The sequence below is a fragment of the Tamandua tetradactyla genome, chromosome 8 (genome assembly GCF_023851605.1).
Source record: "Tamandua tetradactyla isolate mTamTet1 chromosome 8, mTamTet1.pri, whole genome shotgun sequence".
NCBI classification, from domain to species: Eukaryota; Metazoa; Chordata; class Mammalia; order Pilosa; family Myrmecophagidae; genus Tamandua; species Tamandua tetradactyla.
This window is the reverse complement of record NC_135334.1, coordinates 30,480,165-30,499,117: the sequence shown is the minus strand read 5'-3', so window position 1 is coordinate 30,499,117 and position 18,953 is coordinate 30,480,165. Positions and strand designations below refer to the sequence as shown.

General features: G+C 42.6%; 1 protein-coding gene and 1 long non-coding RNA gene across 9 annotated transcripts in view; one reads left to right on the top strand and one right to left on the bottom strand.

Moving 5' to 3' along the window:
- LOC143644256 (uncharacterized) overlaps positions 1–18,953 on the bottom strand; it is a 76,003-nt gene that overhangs the window by 25,345 nt on the left and 31,705 nt on the right. For 2 of the 3 annotated variants that reach the window (XM_077113012.1, XM_077113011.1), the window contains exon 4: positions 1,369–1,517. In XM_077113012.1, the coding sequence (XP_076969127.1) occupies positions 1,369–1,517 (149 nt within the window). Of the gene's footprint in view, positions 1–1,368; positions 1,518–4,780; positions 4,965–18,953 lie in introns of those variants that run through there. The other variant, XR_013156572.1, reaches the window with a different exon arrangement.
- LOC143644257 (uncharacterized) overlaps positions 2,468–18,953 on the top strand; it is a 113,595-nt gene continuing 97,109 nt past the window's right edge. For all 6 annotated transcript variants that reach the window (XR_013156573.1, XR_013156578.1, XR_013156577.1 and 3 more), the window contains exon 1: positions 2,468–2,602. This is a non-coding gene — a long non-coding RNA (uncharacterized LOC143644257). The remainder of the gene's footprint in view (positions 2,603–18,953) is intronic.

Genomic DNA, 18,953 nt, shown 5'->3' with positions numbered 1-18,953 from the left:
TTACAAATGAGAAACAGAGGTGCAGGAAAGTTCAGTAAATTCTGAAGGTCAAAATGGTGGTAAAATAGTGGAGCTTTATTTGAACTCAGCCATGTCTGATACCAAAGCTTGTGCTCTTTCCAACCCCAGCAAAAATGAAGACAGACCTGATCATCTCCACCAGCAGCCTTTCCTCTCTCCCCTGACTCTCTCCTACAGTGGCTTTGATAAGAACCGAGGAACAGGCAGTTTCCTTTTAGAACCTCTCAGCATCTTTTCCCATTATCTTCTTACCCCCACAGACTTACTCCTACCTGTCTGCTTCCCAAGCCTTCCTCAAAGCCACCTATGGCCCATTCCTTTAGACTCAGGTGCATGACCCATTGATCTGACACATGCATCTCTGTTGATTGGGTAACAGATTTGCCCACTTTTCTCAAATGAGATACCTGGCATATGACCTTGTTCACTGGAGATGAAGAATTCATACAGAGTAGGTGTAATAGTGGGAATTTCAGGCCCCGTGGCAGGTTGGGAGCAGACGAAGCAAAGAAGAAGTCTAAGAAAGGGGATGTAAAAACTTACCACAGGTAAGTTACAACTTGGTAGCTCCTCTCATCATCCCCAGCCCAGCAGCACTTTCTCTGGGTCTTTTTCCTGTCACTTCCAACCCAGGAGGCGGAAGTAGAAGTAGAGGGAATGAAGATGGGCTCACAAAAATGGGAGTGAGCTCTGCAAACACCCAAATCTCCACAACAACTTTTTGGAAGCAAACAAGATAACATAGGCTTAAGGACAAGCAGGTTCAAAAGAAGGAACTGTCGTGTGAGTGGGAATGAGCTAGGGGAAATCTTATGCTAACAACAAGCCAACAACTCGAGTGCTTATGGTGCACAGCAAACTCCATAGCTTACATATTCCCCACCAAGGTGCTTGCTATTAGTTATACCTACTCTATGGATGAGAAACTGAGGTCAGAGAGGTCAAGCCATTTTTCCCAGCAAATAAATGGTATTTAGACATCACCATCTAAAGTTGTATCCTGCTACCTGATCCCTTCAATCACATTACTTCGCATTTATTTATAACTTTTGTATCTGTTTGAAATGATCTTGTTTGTCATTTACTTGGTCAGTTCTCCTCCCTTCCCTTCCCATCCCACTCCACTAGAAAATGTACACTCAGTGATGGCAGCAACCTCGTCCATCTTATTCACTAGAGTAATGCTAGGTGCACAGTAGGCCCTCAAGAAAGACTTAAATGAAAGAAACGGTGCAGCTGGGATGTGAAAACAAGTCTGTGCTGTTCCAAGGCACATAAACATTTTTCTATTTCAGCTTCCTGAGCCTCAGTCTCCTAGTGTGCAAAAAAGAAGACACTGACTCTTACCTTTCCCAGTAGGAATAAAGTTCTGAATGCCCAAAAGCATCTCTCGGCAAGCTGAAGTCATCCAGTAAAGGGCGGCTAATCTCACTGTCCCCTCGTCCTTGAACACATGGCTGGTTTGGCAATGCAGACTTCTCTTTGCAAAACAGGACCTGCACAGATTGAGACCATCTTAAATAGGTCATTCTGAAAGGTATTTTTATGAAAAATGAAAACATTGTTTTGGTTTTTTTTATCAAGCTCTGGGAACACCCAGAATTCTAGGAGCTCATTAGAGATCAGGCCAAGTGTGGGGCCTGGGCCCTGGCATTATGGACCTGCCTGTGCTCAGCCATCACCCAGGGTGGATATGCTAATGGACCCCAGGGGAGAACTGCAGCCAAGAGGCCTTCTTTCCCCCTCACCTGTCTTCTCAGGGAATAGACAGAGAAATGCCACCAAATCTTCTCCAACCAGTTCTACCCTAGCTCAGGGGCACATTCATCTCTAATGCCCAGACCCTGTCCACCCAGATTCCAAAGTCATCAGAACGAAGAGTCCGGGTGTCTGATTTTTGTCACTAGCTCAGCCCGTTTAAAAGAAAAAGCATTTTGTTTGTCAACATTCTTTGCCTAGCACTTGACTGACTTATTAACTGAATTTCCTTACCTGGCGCTGAACTCCCTCAGCTGACTTTGGCCCAGGAGGAGCCAGCTCCCTGGAAATTAGACCCTCCAATGTATTAGTGGATTAACTCTTTCAGGTTACAGGAGAGCCTTTAGTGTGCAGCAGCTGCACTCTCACCCAGACAGCCCCAGAGCACCCAGGTCAAAGCCAGAGCTCTACTCCTAGGCTGTCCGGGAAGCTCCACGGGGGCTGGGGCAGGGTGGGGGTGGTGAAGGGGAAGGGAGGCAACAGTGTGCTTCATAACACACTCACTGGGTTGTGAGTTTTGGCAGTTAAGACATAACACAGTGTCTTAGACCGTAGCTCCTGCTCTCAAGGAACCCGTCTCACTGCTAAACCAACTTGAGAACCTCTAATCAAACAAACAGGACAATATAAGCGTCCACACCACATGCGCAGACGTCAGACCACACATGCGCAGACGTCAGACCACACATGCGCAGACGTCAGACCACACATGCGCAGACGTCAAACAGTGAAGACGTTGCGAACTACAATGACTGGGGGGGCCACGTGGCAGGGGATCTATGGAGACACGTTGGAGGCTGAGCAGACTTTGGATCAAATAAAGGTGAGAGAGGAGGACAGGCCAGATGGGAGGATCAGCGTAAACAGAGGCTCCAAGGTTAAGGAATGGGGGAGCTGGAAACAGAGTATGCAATTGGGGTGGCCTGGGAGGCTTTGTAAAAACCAAAATTTCATGTTTAAGGGTGGTGAGAAATAGGCTGAAGAAGAGCACAGCTGTTTGGCGTATGAGTCAGTAAAATTTGCTTAACCTAGATCATGGCCCCTTGAAGGAGAAATGGAATCTTCTACATCTTGAAATCTTAGTTATTCAGGTCACAAGTGAGGGATTTTGAAACCATACTTAGGTTCAAGGAAGGGAGTATGTTCTCCTTTGCTGGGTATTCTTTTGCCTGCCCCTTAAATATTGGCAACTCTTGGAACTAAATCCTTTCTTGACTTCTCCTCTTTCTGAACCTCCCCCTCCTCCTACCAAGGCAACTGCATCCAAGCCTAGACCTTCAGCCACCACCGCCCATATGCTGTACTCCTCAAGTCGATATCTTTGCCTTTGATCTTTTTCTTGCCCCCAGACCCCATACCTAACTGTTTGCTGATATCTTCCTGCCAAGACCAACTTTTCTTCTGCGCTCCCCATCTCACTCCACTGTCCATCCACTCTCCCTCCCTCCCTCCCTTCCTAAAAAGCATTGATTGAGCAGTGTGTACTTGCTATGTGCTTGACCCCACGTTGGAATTACATGCATGATGTCCTTGCCTTTGAGAAACTCATAGTATAATGGGAACCCATAGATGAGTCCAATAAATCGTTTTCATTCATTTAAAATCTGTTCATAAAATAACTACCTATAAAACAAATATAAGGGACAGAGGTAGACGTTCCGCTCTTGAGGACTCTGTGAAATTTCACCTAGAGTAATAGGCTCAAGAAAGTCCTCCTTAGTTAAATAAAGTATTAGATAAGTCTTAACTCTTGATAAATGAATTGCACAATGAAGAAAAGACAGGGAGAGCAGTATATGATAGGACACACAGGAGAGTGAACAAGTAATGTTCGAAGAAGGGAGATCAAAATAATAAACATAACAGCTTCTGTTTATTTAGACTTTACTATATACCAGTTACTCTGCCAAGTACTTTGCATGTTTTACTTCATTTGACCCTCATACTAATCTCAGAAATAGGTAATAGTAGTTTCTCTAATTGAATAATTGATGAAATTGAAGTTCAGATAATGAATTTGCCCTTGGACATCTGTGAGTAAATAGTTGAGCTAGAAACCTAAGCCTCTCTGGCTCTCGAGTCTGGAAAATGGAGTGGAGAAAAGAGAAGGTTGGAGGGCTAAGGAGAAGCAAGATTCTAAAGGGCCTCATGCACCTCAGTAAAGGGTTTAGATTTTATCTCAAAGAAATGAGCCATTCCAAGCTTCTAAGCAAAGAAGTTACATGAGGTACATTTCCATTTTGCAAGGTCACTTTTGGAGAGGAGTTGAGGTTGAATTGGGTGGAAGGGTCAAGACTGGAAGTGGATGACTCCATCAGGAGGCTGTTATCAAAGTCTGGTTAAGCTTTGTGAGGCCCTGGAGAAAGAGGGGCAGAATGGAGAGGTCTTATCATAATTTGGATGTGGGAGAAGCAAGAAGATCAAGGAAAGTGTCCAGTATTTGAAGAAGATAATTTATTTTTCAAAAAAATTATCATCCATTTGATAATTCTGTCAACAAACATTATTAATTGCCACATGCTAGGGACCATTCAGTATCTTAAGAATAAAACTGATTTGCAAAGATTCCACACTCTAATGATGGCAATAAAATAAGTATAGATAAACAATAGCTTTGAGAGATATGCATAAGCATAGCACACTGAGCTTGGAGAAGGTGAACTGCAGGGAGGTTTCCTGGAGGAGGCAATGCCTAGATCACTCTTTTAATCCACAGACTCATGTTTCCAATTTTCAAGTGGTCATCTGTGCTGCCTGTCCTACAGACATTTCTAACTCAATGTGCTGAAAATTAAAATTGAACTCATGCTCTCATCTTCAACAAATATTCCTCTTCGTAAATATCATGCTTCATGTCCTGATAACTTATTCATTCAATAAATACATTCTGTGAGCATCTATAAAGTGCCAGGGACTGCACTAGGCATGGGCTTCAGTGATTTCCTAAAGCAAGTTAATCGCTTCACTTTGGTCTAGAAATGAGACAAAGAGCCTATGACCATCTAAATGATTTATTCTGAGACAATAAGACAAGATTCACTTCAACTAACGTGAACAATTCCAGCTTTCATATTTCTGTATCCTGTAGCTCCTGTCAAAAATGTCATCCCTCAGGCGGGTCACGGTGGTTCAGGAAGCAGAGTTCTCGCCTTTCATGCCGGAGACCCGGGTTTGATTCCCAGTGCCTGCCCATGCAAAAAAAAAAAAAAAGTCATCCGTCCTAGGGCCATACAGATGAACAGAACTCAAAGGCAGGTATTACCTTGAAGGAAAGTAGAAACATCACTCTCCTGCTGCTGCAGCAAAGACCCTTGTGAGGCAAGAAATACGTTGTTCACCCCTCAAGGTTTAACCTCAAATGGGGGAAACAGGAACGTGGTGTCAGGCAGACCCACGCTGCTGCTACCCTGCCCTCTGGATGGACCTCCCATGATGAAGAGAACAGACTGTAATGTTCTTGTGATAAAAACGGAGATTTAATGGAACATTTCTACCGAGCACAGCTTGGAAACTTTCACACAGCTCGACATTACTCCAGCGGTGCTCAGTCTTTGTGGCAAAGCACAACTCTCAGCAGGAGCTTTGAGAGTAACTAAAGAGGAAAGAAACGGAGGGAAAGAAGATTCCAGGAGTAAGAGGAAAGCTCAGAGATGGGTGTCTCCCACAGAACCTGTCTCTGAGCTTTGTATCTAATATGCTTTTGATAAATTTCCATTGAATGAATAAAAAAATGGATGTATAGATGGAAGGATGTAGGAAAATAGGGAAGCTGTTAGAAAATTCTTGTGGGTAGAGAGAGAGAGACTACCAGCACACACTATCCTTTTATTAAAGTGGTTTAGATTTCATATCTCTTTCTTTGCCTCACTGGTATTTTAATTGCCTGGAATCCTAGGAAGAGGGCAAGATGAGATGCTGAAATGTCATAACTGGCCCCATAAGTATCTGAGATCCACACACTGGGAAAATTCTGTCAGATTCATACTCTATGGTGCAAACTCAGAGCTCTGAATAGCTACAGAATTTTTCAGAGGAATCCTGATCTAAATTTTGAAGCTCATGTTTTTGGTGTTGTAGTAGAGGAAAGGGGTTAAAGAGAAGCAATTTTCTAACTTAAGATTCCATGCAGATGTTTCCAAATAGCTCTCCCCAAACTTGAAGACCCCAAATCCCAACCCAATCACCCACTATGTATAATAGTCCTTGAAAAACCAGTACTTGTACATTTAAAGCTCACGTCCAAGTTAACAAAAAAAACTTATTTCTAGATCCACTGAAAAATGTGGTCCATTGTCTGACTTGTTTAACCATTGAATTAAGCCCAAATGGGTATATTGACTTGAGGTGGGTCATAGTGGCTCAGCAGGCAGAGTTCTCGCCTGCCATGCCAGAGACCCAGGTTTGATTCCCAGTATCTGCCCATGCAAAAAAAAAAAAAGGTCATCCCTCCTGGAGCCATATAGATGAGCAGAACTCAAAGGCAGGTATTACCTTGAGGCAAAGTAGAAACATCACTCTCCTGCTGTTGCAGCAAAGACCATTGTGAAACTGGGAAAATTTGCAATATTTGAAAATGTCTGTATGCCCTTCATTCCTTAGTTGAGTCAGTAACCAAAAAATCAAGCAGAGACTTGCCCACAGAAAGTGAATCCTGATTCTAAAGCTCATTCTGAAACAGAAAGCTCTTTTCTTTCATGAGTGATTTCATTCTCACAAGTAGATAATTTGGGTAAATCTCTGAGGTTTGGAAAGGTTTCGAGAAAACACCACAATCCAGGGCCATTGCACAAACTGTGCACTGTTTAACCTTATACAATGTGCACAACTCTCACCACAAGTCTAGTCTGAAAATGGGAGCTTAATTTTCAGATGAAAAGATTCTGGGTTTTGGGCCAAGAGCCCAGTGACCCCTGTGGGGGTGGTGGTTAGAAGAGGCTGGAAGGCACAAGTCGAGCCCCGGAAACATTTAAGATGGAAAGACCTGAGTGTTAACAAGAAGGTCACAGTTAACTGACAGTTAAAACAGATGGGGAAAGAAAACCCCCACCTAAATCTCGGGAATGTTTCTGAGGGTGCTGGTCATCTAACTGCTCCAGGGGTATCCTGCACCTGTTGAGGTTCTGACTGGAATGAGTTCACCAGTGTGCTCGCTGGGATAAAGAGCACAGTCCGCCCTTTCCTCCAGGCTTGTCTCACTGGACTTCTGCTGTAGCCTAGGCGTCCATTCCCCAAGTAGTCCTCTTGCTCCTGCTATTAACAAGCAGCCCTGGGCAGAGGCTGGTCATCCTCCGGACCATCAGGTCCCCAGAGAAGGAGGAGGATTAAGCTGAGGGTGGGCTCAGCTTTCACAGAGGCTCATCCATGCACATCCAGAGCCACTGCATGGCATTTGTCTGTATTTGCTCTCTTTAAATGTGTTTTAATTTCCTAGGTGGCTGAAAGCAAGATACCATGAAATAGTTCAGCTTGAACAGTGGGAATTTATTCACTTATAGTTAGAATCTGGGAAAATGTCCAAATGAAGACAGCATCAAGACAACGCTTTCTTCCTGAAGATCGGCTATTGGCCACCCCTGGCTCCTCTACCACATGGCAAAGCACATGGCGGTGTCTGCTGGTCTATCCCTTCTATTCTGGTTTTGTTGATTTCAGCTTCTTGCTTCCATGGCTTTTTCTCTCTCTGTGTGTCTTTATCTTGTTTCCAAAGGACTCCAGTAAAAGGACTAAGACCCATCCTGAATGAGGTTGGACATACCTTAACTGAAGTAGCCTCATCAATAGAGTCTACTTAACTTTAAGAACATGCCTTTCTGGGGTACATATAGTTTCACACCACCGCAAAATGTAATTTTGATGTATCTCTTTTTTCTTTTTTTAGCTTTTTAATGCTGCTATTTAATTGATGCTACATTTGCTTTTGTTGAAATATAATAGAATTATAATTCCTAATATAGTGTTTTTTGAATACAGTAGAATTAATGTAATTCTTTTGAATATATTACTTCCACTTCATTAGACCCTGTAGAATTAGATCATATGCACACGGCGTTTTGTTTGAAAATAAAGATTCACTATTACCTAAACCCTCACTGAAGTCTGATGTGGCCAGTTGGAGACGTTTAAAGCAACAGAGACCAATTCCATATTCTATAAATTGTTATTAGAAATCCACAAAGATAACGATATTTACTTCAGTGAATTTTGATTGGTTTTAAAAGCAATTTTTAAAAGATCTCATTTAAACGACAAAACAGCACCTGACAAACTTAGTAATGTTTTTATTTGTTTAGTTCTCAGTTCATAGATCACTTCAAGGGAAGTTAACATTTTGCTATCATTTGCTTCTTGTTTTGCAATCTCTTTTTAATGTCTGATATTTTGTTTAGGATACCCTTCTTTGTTTAAACATTTACAAATTTTATGCAAAGTCAAACACTTTCTTTTTATGGCAAAAACAAGTTTACCACTCTTCATTCAATAGTTCTAGCTGTTTTGTATTATATAGTTTTTAGGCATATAAATGTTTAAAATTTGGCCAAAAACAGATGTTTGTCACTCAATTTTCTAAAAACTCTTTCCATTTCATAGTTTAGTAAATGTAAAAAATAAATCCACAAAAATGTTTGAAATAGGAAGGTAAGAAGTTTAGCAGAGAGAAGAGCAAAGTCAGGGAGGAGTATGTGGTGATAGCCAAGTGTATGTGATAACTAGAAATCATTCAATATTATCAGATAATAAAGAATGAGGAAGTGAGAGGGTGCTGGAGAGGTTTGCACACCACAAGTCATTGTAGGTCACGCTAATTGAATTTGATTCTCTGTGTGATTGTATTCTATTTAAGGGGTTGACAAAGACATGTGTTTCAGAGAGATCATTATGTCTACAGCACCGAGAATAAATGGGACAGGCAGGCCTGGAGGATGGGAGGCCAATCAGGGTTGTTGCTGTAACCCAGAGAGGAAATTGTGTTAAACTAGGGCATAAATACAGAGATAAGTACAGAGGATGGGCCAGACTCCCTGAGTAAGAAGGGGCATATTCCAGAAACATTTAATAGGCAAAGTCAATGGAACTTAGCAAGGAATCAACAATTTATTTCCAAGCTTCTCAAGCAAGTAAATGAGTGCATAAGGGTGCCCCTGAGATGGGGCATTCAAGAGAATGAGAGGCAGGTTTTGAAAGGAGAATGGGTGAGTTATGCTTTGAACACGTTTGACACAATAAGCTTAATTTTGGACCCTTTCAGCTCATCTTGCATACCTTTGACTCTGCTCAGTTTTCACATCTCAGTTCTGAGTTTTGGGTCCTGGCTCGAGTAACTGGATCTGGCCCCCCAACTGTGAATCTTGTGTTATCCACTATAGAGAATTGATTTGGAGGCGCCACCCTCTCATTATGTCTTTGCTTGGGATCAGTGACGTATTGCAACACTGCCTCCCTTACTTTTTGGTTCTCTCTAAGTCTGAGCTGAAATCCCTATCCACACAGTGGGGAGGAACCACCTGCAGGGTGTTTGCCTAGGAGCTCTGAGCTGCCTCTGAAAAAGAATTTGGGAATGAAGAGGATGTGTCTGGCTATTGTACTGGGCAACTTGTGGGCTTTCCTGGTAATCCAAACGAAAATATTCTCTACAACAGGTGTTTTTCAAGTGTCTACTGGGGGCCAGGAGATGGGGGTTCACCATGAATCAGACAAGCTCCCCACCCTCCCTGATCTCACAGGTTGGTTGGGATAAGAGACAAACAAGCACACCCAGAAGAGTGCTCTGCATGGATTATGATAAATCTCCTACCATAAGCTCTCTTGTATACAGATCCAATGAGAAGGGTACCCCACCAAGAATCTGCTCTGACCCAATATAAGGAAATATTTTAGGTTAAATAGTTGTAATTTTCCTTGATGTCTCTGTAGCTAGGAGTAGTCATTTGGGGTCGGGGGTACTATTGCTAAGCAGGGCTTTTTAACGGAATGATAGGCCTTTGAATTGGGTGGTTTACAGCAGAGAGAGGACATCTGTTACTGCTCCTCTCTGTGGTGACAGAGGGTCTGTCTGGGTCATGATTTCTTTCCTAGACTAGTCTCACAAAATTACCATGTATGAGAGTGTATGTGAGTGTGTGTGTAATTAGGTATCCGTGTGTGCAGATTTTCTCTGGAGATATTCACAGAAGCCTAGAGTATTTCAGGAAGATGGAGAGGGCATCTCTTCCCTTTGAGGTAGTGGAGAGACCTCAAAGGGGATTTTACACCTCGGGCTGCCCATTGAAGTGCATGTTCCTCAACTTCTCACTCCCCGACCCATGCTTTCCATGGGCTTGACCAGATAGATAACCCAGATCTTGAGACACACATTGCACACAGTTATTGTGTCCTGTGGATTCTTCCATGGGTAAGGGCAAGGATAGATTCTTCTTCCCAAGATAACCTTGACTTTGTGTGCTTTCAGGGAAGGAAGAAAGAGTGTCACATCAGGTTTCTTCTGCCCATCTGTCAGCATCCCCTGAGATTCAGATCTAAAATGTCATCTCAGGAACACAGAGAATACAACTTGCTGCTTTGCTGTTCCTGGGGAAGTCTCCTTTCTGATAATTTTCTGCTCCAAAGAACACCCCTTCTCTTCCAGTAATAAACATGACAAAAAGCTAGTCTCATTTTATGAGGAAACAGGGAGGAGGAAGGAAAGGGAAAATTGGTGATAATCAAAGAGAAAATTAGGAGATTTTCTAGCTCAGGAGTACATGGGCTTTGTAGATAATGTTGACCTAACATTTAAAGACTGCCTGGAAAGCTGCTGCATCCCCTTGGAGCCTGGGGGGGGGGGGGGTGGCTGTATTGTCCAGGTGCCTTGAGAAGTTAGTGCACCAGCTGTTTCGGGAGGGTCCTGACAGAAGAAAAGCAAGGCAGACCATGGTCTTGACAGCTGCTGCAGAAACTCATTCAAACGGGGATGACAAGTATGATTTAATAAGAAAAAACTAGAAAGCACATACAACTTTAGCATGTGAGAAAAAGAATCTCCCACTGTCCTCCCCCAAAGTTCTCTGTTGGTGGAAGAGGGAATGTGAGCCCAGATGACAGGTACGAACAAGCTCTGCCTCATCCCGCTCCCCAAGGGGAGTCCAGGTTGAGTCTGGTCAGGGATGGAGACATGATAGGAGAGGTAGGCTAATGATTAAGAGCAACAATTTTGAAGCCAGAATGTCTGGGTTCAAATCTCAGAGTTGCCACTCACTAGCTGTGTGATCCTGGGCAAGTTATTAAAAGCCTTACTGTGCCTTAGTGTCCTCATTTGTCAAATGGACATAAGTACTGACCTCATAGAGTTCTTAAGAAGGCCAATAGGGCGGGCCACGGTGGCTCAGCAGGTAAGAATGCTTGCCTGCCATGCCCAAGGACCTGGGTTCGATTCCTGGTGCCTGCCCATGTTAAAAAAATTAAAAAAAAGAAGGCTATTAAATGAATTAATCTTTGTGACGTGCTTAGAACGAATGGTACCTGGCAAATAGAGGGTCCAAAGGGTATTTGTTCAAAATGGGCCCACTCACTAGGCTGAAGTTACACTTAAGCAAAGCCACAAGCTACACAGTAGAGAACAGCTGAGTTGGATACTCAGGGCCCTCAGACCTGACTCTGCCAGCATGATCCGACGCAATGTGCCATCAGGCACGCGTGATGAGGAGGATGCCATTCTCCCAGTGCATGTTCTTGCTAAAGGGCATGATGTAGGTAAGAGATTCCAGAAGACTGTACATCTTGTTACTCAGTTTACAATACTGGGATAAAGAGTCGAATAGTCCCAGGCTGATCCATCACTCCAGTTCTCAGTTCATCCCCTGGCCCCTGAATCACTCCTAGAACAAGCCTGCACCACCACTTTTGCTTCCAGAATATAGAGGTTCTATTCTGTTTGACTCCCAGAAATTCACCACTGGTTTAGCAGACACTTTCTTGGCCAGCCAGATAGGGTGGCCAATAAATACTTGATAGATAACTGTTTTGTTCCTGTGATAAGGATCTCGGTTACTTGCCATTGTCTTTCTTTTGTATTTGCATGATGAAATAATTTAGGTCCACCAGCTTAGCTCCTACTCTATTCTGCAGAACCCTATCTTCTACCTGCAACTCTCCACTTCTCAGTCTTTTTCTTCCATTTATTTTATGCAAGGGTGGCCAATACAAGGCATATCTTTCATTCACTTCCCTTTGACATCACTAATAGACTGTGCCACTCTTCTTTACTGAGCTCAATAAGTAACCTTGGCTATCTGTTTTTGGCACAACCAATTGATTATTCATTGCACTATTATCCTTGAAAACATTTGCCTCCATTTCAACCTGATTATAATATCCACTTACCTTTTTATTCTTTGTCTGTTTATAATTTAGCAGTGACCATCAATGATGTTCACGACAACTTTCAAAGTGTTGTCTTAGTTTGCCATGTTATTTGCTATAACAAATATCACAGATTGGTTGGCTTAAACAACAGGAATATATTGGCTCACAGTGTGGAGGCTAGAAGTCCAGAATCAAGGTTTCAGAAGGTCATGTCGTCTCCAAAATCTGTAGCATTCTGGTCTTGGCTTGCTGGCAATCAATCTCTGCCTGTGTCACATGGTGGTTTGCCTCTTTCTGCCTCTTTCTGGGGCCTCTACTGACTTCCGTGTCCAAATTTCCATCACTTATAAGGATTCCAGTCATATTGGATTAAAGCCCATTCCATTCAATCTGGCCTCATCTTAATAGAACCTTTGAAGAGCTTATTTACAAATGAGTCCATACCCACAGGACCTGGGGTTAGGATTTGAACATGTTTTTGTGGGGGACGTGATTCAATTTATCACAAGTGTTAATCCCACAACAGCTACATTTTTAGCAAAGATAGCTCTCATTCCCAGACTGGACATCTGGCCCAGAGTAGGTGAGCTATAAATGCTAAGCTGATTGAATGACTGATGGGATTGGTCAGCCCCTCATTTCACATACTTATTGAAGAGTAGGGTTATTTTGGTACTGAAACTCCATCTGTTCCAGAAGTTAAAAATAAAATAAGAATCCAATTAAAAGTATGCACACAGTCCACCCAGAGTTGTGCCAGATCTTTAGAAAATACCCTACTTTCCAGCCTATCAGAAACTGATGTGCATGTATGCCAACAAAGAAAACATCTTAGAATGTCAGATTTCTTTAATCAAATAATAGGTACATTAGTGTATATGTAAAATAACAAAAAGTTTTTAAAGCACTCTATGCTGCCTTTAGGCATTGTTGTACACTTTTATTATTTTTTGGCAGAAGGAAGATGGCAAAACGATATAATGAACTCAGTAACCTAGGACCTTCCTCAATTTATATCCTCTGAGGATGGAGCAAGGCTGGGGAGCAGGGAAGAGACCTCAGCAGTCCCTTTGCTTTTACTTTTTTTTGATTGTGAATAACATATGTAAAAAAATCATTACATTTCAATGCACTCCATAACAATTAGTTGTAGAACAGATTTCAGAGTTTGGTATGAGTAACAAGTCCACAATTTTAGGTTTTTCCTTCTAGCTGCTCCAACACTGGAGGCTAAGAAATATCAATATAATGGTTCAACAGTTGTACTTATTTATTAGATCCTATCTTCTCTATTATAACTTCACCTTCTTCTTTGATCTTTCTCACAATCTTTAGGAGTATTAGGGCTATGCCCATTCTAATTTTTTCATGTTGTAAGGGCTGTTGATAATATGGGATGGGAGATGGATGCAATTGATGTTCTAGAGAGGCTGGCCTTCCTTGGTTTCAGGACTTCTCTGGCCTAGGAACCCAACTGGAGTTTGTAAGTTTCTGGAAAGTAATTATAGTACATGGAACTTTTGTAGGTTCTCAGATAAAACCCTAGGTGTTCTTTAGGGTTGACAGGAATGGTTTTGATTGGGGTTTGGCAAACTATGATACATAGCAATGCTTAGCTGAAGCTTGCGTAAGAGTAGCCTCCAGAGCAGCCACTAATATCTTATGTGTTACAATCTTTTCCCTCTTTTGGTCAGAAAGACATTGCCAATCCTATGGTGCCAGGGCCAGGCAAATCCCTGAGAGTCACATCCCATGTTGTCACAGAGACTTTCACTTCTGGGTGTCATGCCTCATGTAGTGGGACACTAGTAATTTCACTTGCAGAGTTGGGCTTGGAGAGGGAGAGGCCACATATGAGCAAGAAAAGGTCCTCTGGAAGTAGCTTTTAGGCATAAAAGTTAATTTAATCTTCTCCACTACATAAATAAGCTCCACAGGAGTAAACCTCAACATCAAGGGCTTGGCCTATTGACTTGGGAGTTCCTGATGTTTGAGACAGTATCAGGGGTTTCACTGGTGGTAAAGTTTAATAGTTACATATTTTTCTCTCCTGTACTTCAGGGCACTTTGCTAATATTTTTACATTACCTGCTCAACATACTCTGGGATGTATCCAGGCATTGTACTATGCTATACAGAATTACAAGCCCTCATTACCATTCTGAGCTCCCTGTGTTTGGGTTGTTTAAATGATCTACCCAGACAGGTTGAGTTAGATCATTTACTATAGAAACTTTAAGTTCTGGACAAAATAAATTTCTCTTCCTTTGGTCTCATAGAGTAGGTGAAGTTCTAAAATACAGACAAGGTCTTCCTTATCCCCGTATTCTGATTTACCTTAGTCCCAACTCGATCGGCTTCATTCTTATCTCTAATTGAAGCCTGATCTCTTTTTCAATTTCTTTAACAGTTGTTGTATGTGGCAATACTGACCTTCAGAACTGCAGAACTCCTACTCTGAGTCATAGGTATCACAAAGGTACCCAAAAATTCCAGGGAAATGCCAGATTATACATATTTAGCACAGCCTCTCCTTATCTAGACATAACAATTACCACTCTAGACTAAATGTGACTGCTGTAAGAGCTTACACTCTAGGCCCTAACTTTCTTATAACTATTTTCTAAATGAGACCATACAATATTTGCTCTTTTGTTTCTGGCTTATTTTGCATCACATAATGTTCTACAGGTTCATTCACAATGTTGCATGCCTCCTGATTTTGTTCATTTCTGTAGCATCACAATATTCAAACATATGTGTACAGCACAGTTCACCATTCCACTTCTCAGTCAGTGGATCCTTCAGCCACCTCCACTGGGCATCAGGGATAATGTCCAAGTCAAGAGTCCATCAACATTTTTAATTTTAGACAATTTTCATTGCTCCTAAGGGAAAAATAACTGATGAACACACTGTCACCAAATAGAAAATCCAAATCTACCTTTAACTCATCTCTCGCCCCCCATTATTTATCCCTGGTATTGCTGTGGTACTGTTGATGTCTTCCTGTTAAACATAACCCAGAGCATGCAATAGTAGTTTTTCCCCTATACCCTGATAATATAAACTCTTTGTACAAGATCCATACTTTCGAAGTAGTTCATGCAAGAACTTATTTATATTTCTAGTGTTAATCAGTGGGATACATCCCTCTATACAACCCCTTTCAATCATGCACCTTCAATATGGCAATATCACCCACTAATGAACTGCCTTCACTTCTATCCATTCCGTTATATTTAAGTTCAATCTCATTAGCTAACTGCTCACCAATCTCTAGTTTCTGTGTATATCTAGATTCCCTATATTCTATATTATAAGCCTATGAGTTTACCTTTACTGTGGTCATAAAAGAAAAATCATACAGTAACTAACCTTTTGTATCTGGTGTATTTCACTCAGCCTTATGTCCTAAAGTTTCACCCATCTCGTTATGTGCTTCAGGAAGTAATTTCATCTTACTGCTGCATGATATTCCATCGTATGTATATGCCATATTATGTTTATCAACTTGCCTATTGATGGGCACTTGCATTGTTTCCATCTTTTGGCAATTGTGACTAGTGCTGCTATGAACATTGGTGTGCAAATGTCTGTTTTGTCACTGCTTTTAGCTCTTCAGGGTATATACAAAGTAGTGCTATTGCTGAGTCATAGGGCAACTTGACATTTAGTTTTCTAAGAAACCACCAGACTGCCTTCTATAATGGCTGTACCATTATGCATTCCCACCAGCAGTGCATAATTGTCCCAACTTCACCACATCCTCTCCAACATGTGTAGTTTCCTGTTTAACAGCAGCCTTTCTTATAGGTGTGAGGTGGTATCTCATTGAAGTCTTGATCTGCATTACCTTATAGTTAATGAAAATGAGTATCTCTTCATATGCTTTTGAGCCATCTGTATTTGTTTTTTTGGAAAATACCTGTTCATATCTTTGGCACATTACATAATTGGGTTGTTTATTCTTTTGTTGTTGAGTTGTATGATTTCTTTATGTATGTAGAATGTCAAACCTTTATCCGATATGTCATTTCCAAATATTTTCTCCCATTGGGTTGGCTGCCGCTTCATCTTTCTGACAAAGTATTTTGGGGGCACAAAAGCATTTGATTTTGCGGAGTTCCCATTTATCCACTTTTTTCTTTCTTTCTTTTAATTGCTATTTTGAATGGTATTTTTTCCTTAATTGATTTTTTTAGCACAAGGTAGGTGTGAGGCAGGGGTGCTACACTGGTGCCTGGGAGTGTGGGGAATGGGGTGTAGGGTTGTGGGGCGTGGCTCAGGGTCTGTGGGGGTGGGATGCAGCTCTGGCAGGCCTCCTAGAACAGGGGCAGGGTGCAATGTGGAGACATGGAAGCAGGGTGTGGTAGGACATGGCTCCGGAGGGCTGGGTGGGTGCGCAGGGGGGCGGGTATGCAAGGTGGGTGTGGGTGTGTGCTGGAACATAGCGGTTATGGGTATCGAGGTATAGGGGGAATGGGGCACGGGAGTGTGGGGTGGGAAATGGGGAGCAGGGGAAGGGACAGGATGTGTGTGTGTGTGCTTGCACGGGACACAAGGGCGGGGCCCGGGGTCGTGGATGCTAGCACGCATGGGGGCGGGGCACACACAGGTGTGTAGGTGGGGGGTGAACGGGATACATGTGCTTAGGTCGTGGAGGTTACAGAGGGGCCTGGCATGGACGCACAGGTGTGGAGGAGGCTGGATGCTGGTGTTTGTGTGCGCTGGGCATGAGTGTGGGGTGGGGAGTTTGGGGCGGAGGTAGCAGGACCAAGCCCAGCGGGTCAGGACTGGGGCGGGAGTTCACTGGGCGGTGGAGCTGGGGTGGTTCTAAGTGCCTGCACATGGCAGGGGGGAGGGGGGAGGATGCCAGGTTTGGGAGTTGGGGGGTGAGGGATGGGGTGGGAGCAAGGGTGAGGTCTTGGGTGCATGGGGCAAGAGGGTGGGGACTTGGCATCATAAGGTTATGGAGGAGGTGGGGGCAGGACTTGAGTGCAGGGGGTGTTGCGATGTTATTGGGGGCGGCACACGTGGATGTGATAAGTCAAGGAACAAGGTTTGGCTTACTTTCTCATCCCAGCTCCCTGGTCGGTGAGCTCTTCAGGGCTCCATTTGGAAGTGAATGCATTAGGTTCTTTGCACTAGCTGGATGGTTTTTGGTTCTCTGCATCTCAACTCTTCAGATTTTTCAGCCAGTACCTTCCTATGTGGTGTAGAAGACCCTCTCAGGTCCCTTGCACACTGGAATTGCTATCCCGGTTATTTTTCCATCCCTTCTCTAGCTGTTCCTTGGAGCAGGGGGTGAACTTGACCTATCCTATTACCCTATCTTCCCATAAGCCCTCACTTTGCTTTTTATTCCATAGTGCTTTCACAAAGTTCAGTAAACCTGGGACCATTTTATAAGATTCCAAAGTTTGACTTGCCCTTTGACTAGAAAGAAACCCCTAAGGGATAGAGACCAAAACTCAATGGTCCCCTTTTTTTTTTTTTTTTTTTTTTTTTTTTTTTTAAAGACAGAGAGAAGGAAGGAAGGATAGAAGGAAGGAAGGAAGGAAGAAAGGGAAACATCTTTAAACATTTTCTTGTTTTATTGTATTCTGTTTCTCCGTATTTGTTACATGGGCTGGGGCCGGGAATCGAACCGAGGTCCTCCGGCATAGCAGGCAAGCACTTTGCCCGCTGAGCCACCGCGGCCCGCCCAATGGTCCCCTTTTAATCCCAATTTTTCTGAGAATTCAGAAGAAACATTTTTCCCTCTAGATGGATAGCTTTTATATTCTCTCACTGGATAATTTTTAACATTTATTTAGCTCTGTTCAAAGCCTGTGATTGAGAAGTCCATTCAATTAGCTGATCAACTAATCCTGTTGCTGTGTCCTCTCTCATTTTTAAGGTCCAGATTTTGAGAATGGATGATATAAGCAAGATGATGACAACATTTCCTAAATGTAGGGCCCATCTTTTTTTAGTGAAAATGTCCAGGGCACAGGTATTACAAAGAAACCCCATCCATGGATATGCCCAATCAGGGCACCCTCTTATAAGTAGTGGGGAAAAGAGGGTGTGTGAGAACGCTGAAGAAGAAATTCAAGTATTCCATGAAAAATTATCAGATCCCCTCTAAATTTCCCTCCAATCCTGAGATTCTAAGAGATTCTCTAAACCATTTCTTCAACATATCCAACATACTCAATAAATCCAACTACTGAGCATCTCCTATACACCATCCACTGCAGGGGCTGAATAATACACAATTGCTGCTCCTAAGCCAGTGGGAGAATCAGTTAAATGATCAATCATATGTGCAATAAATATGTTCAAAATGCATTCACTATCTCTCCTTCTAAATTTCTCTACCTCCATAGTCTCTTTCTCCATCGTCACTCCCAGTCATCCACCCCCAAAACCTGGAAAGCATCAGTGATGCTTTGTCTTCATCCTCCACAGCCAATAATTCCCTAAGCCCTATCAATTCTTTTTCATAAATGTGACTACCTCTGTTCTCTCCATTCCCACTCCTGTTGCCTTGATTGGGAGTTCATTGTTTCCTGTGTGAATTTCTGCATTGGTCTCCCAACTAGTCTACTGGCTTCTACTCACTTTCTTCTAACCTGTCCTGTGCTCCTACGGGAGTGATCTCATTAACACCCAGATCTGACCTAAACTGACTCAACTTAATACCCTTTAACAACTTTGCATAGTCTTCAGTGTAAAGCTCAACAACTTGACCTTGAGCAACTTAACTTCTTGCTGTCTCAGTTTCCTCTTTTATAAAATGGGGATAAAATTTGTGCTTCCTTCACAGGGGTTTCTCTGAGGATTAAATG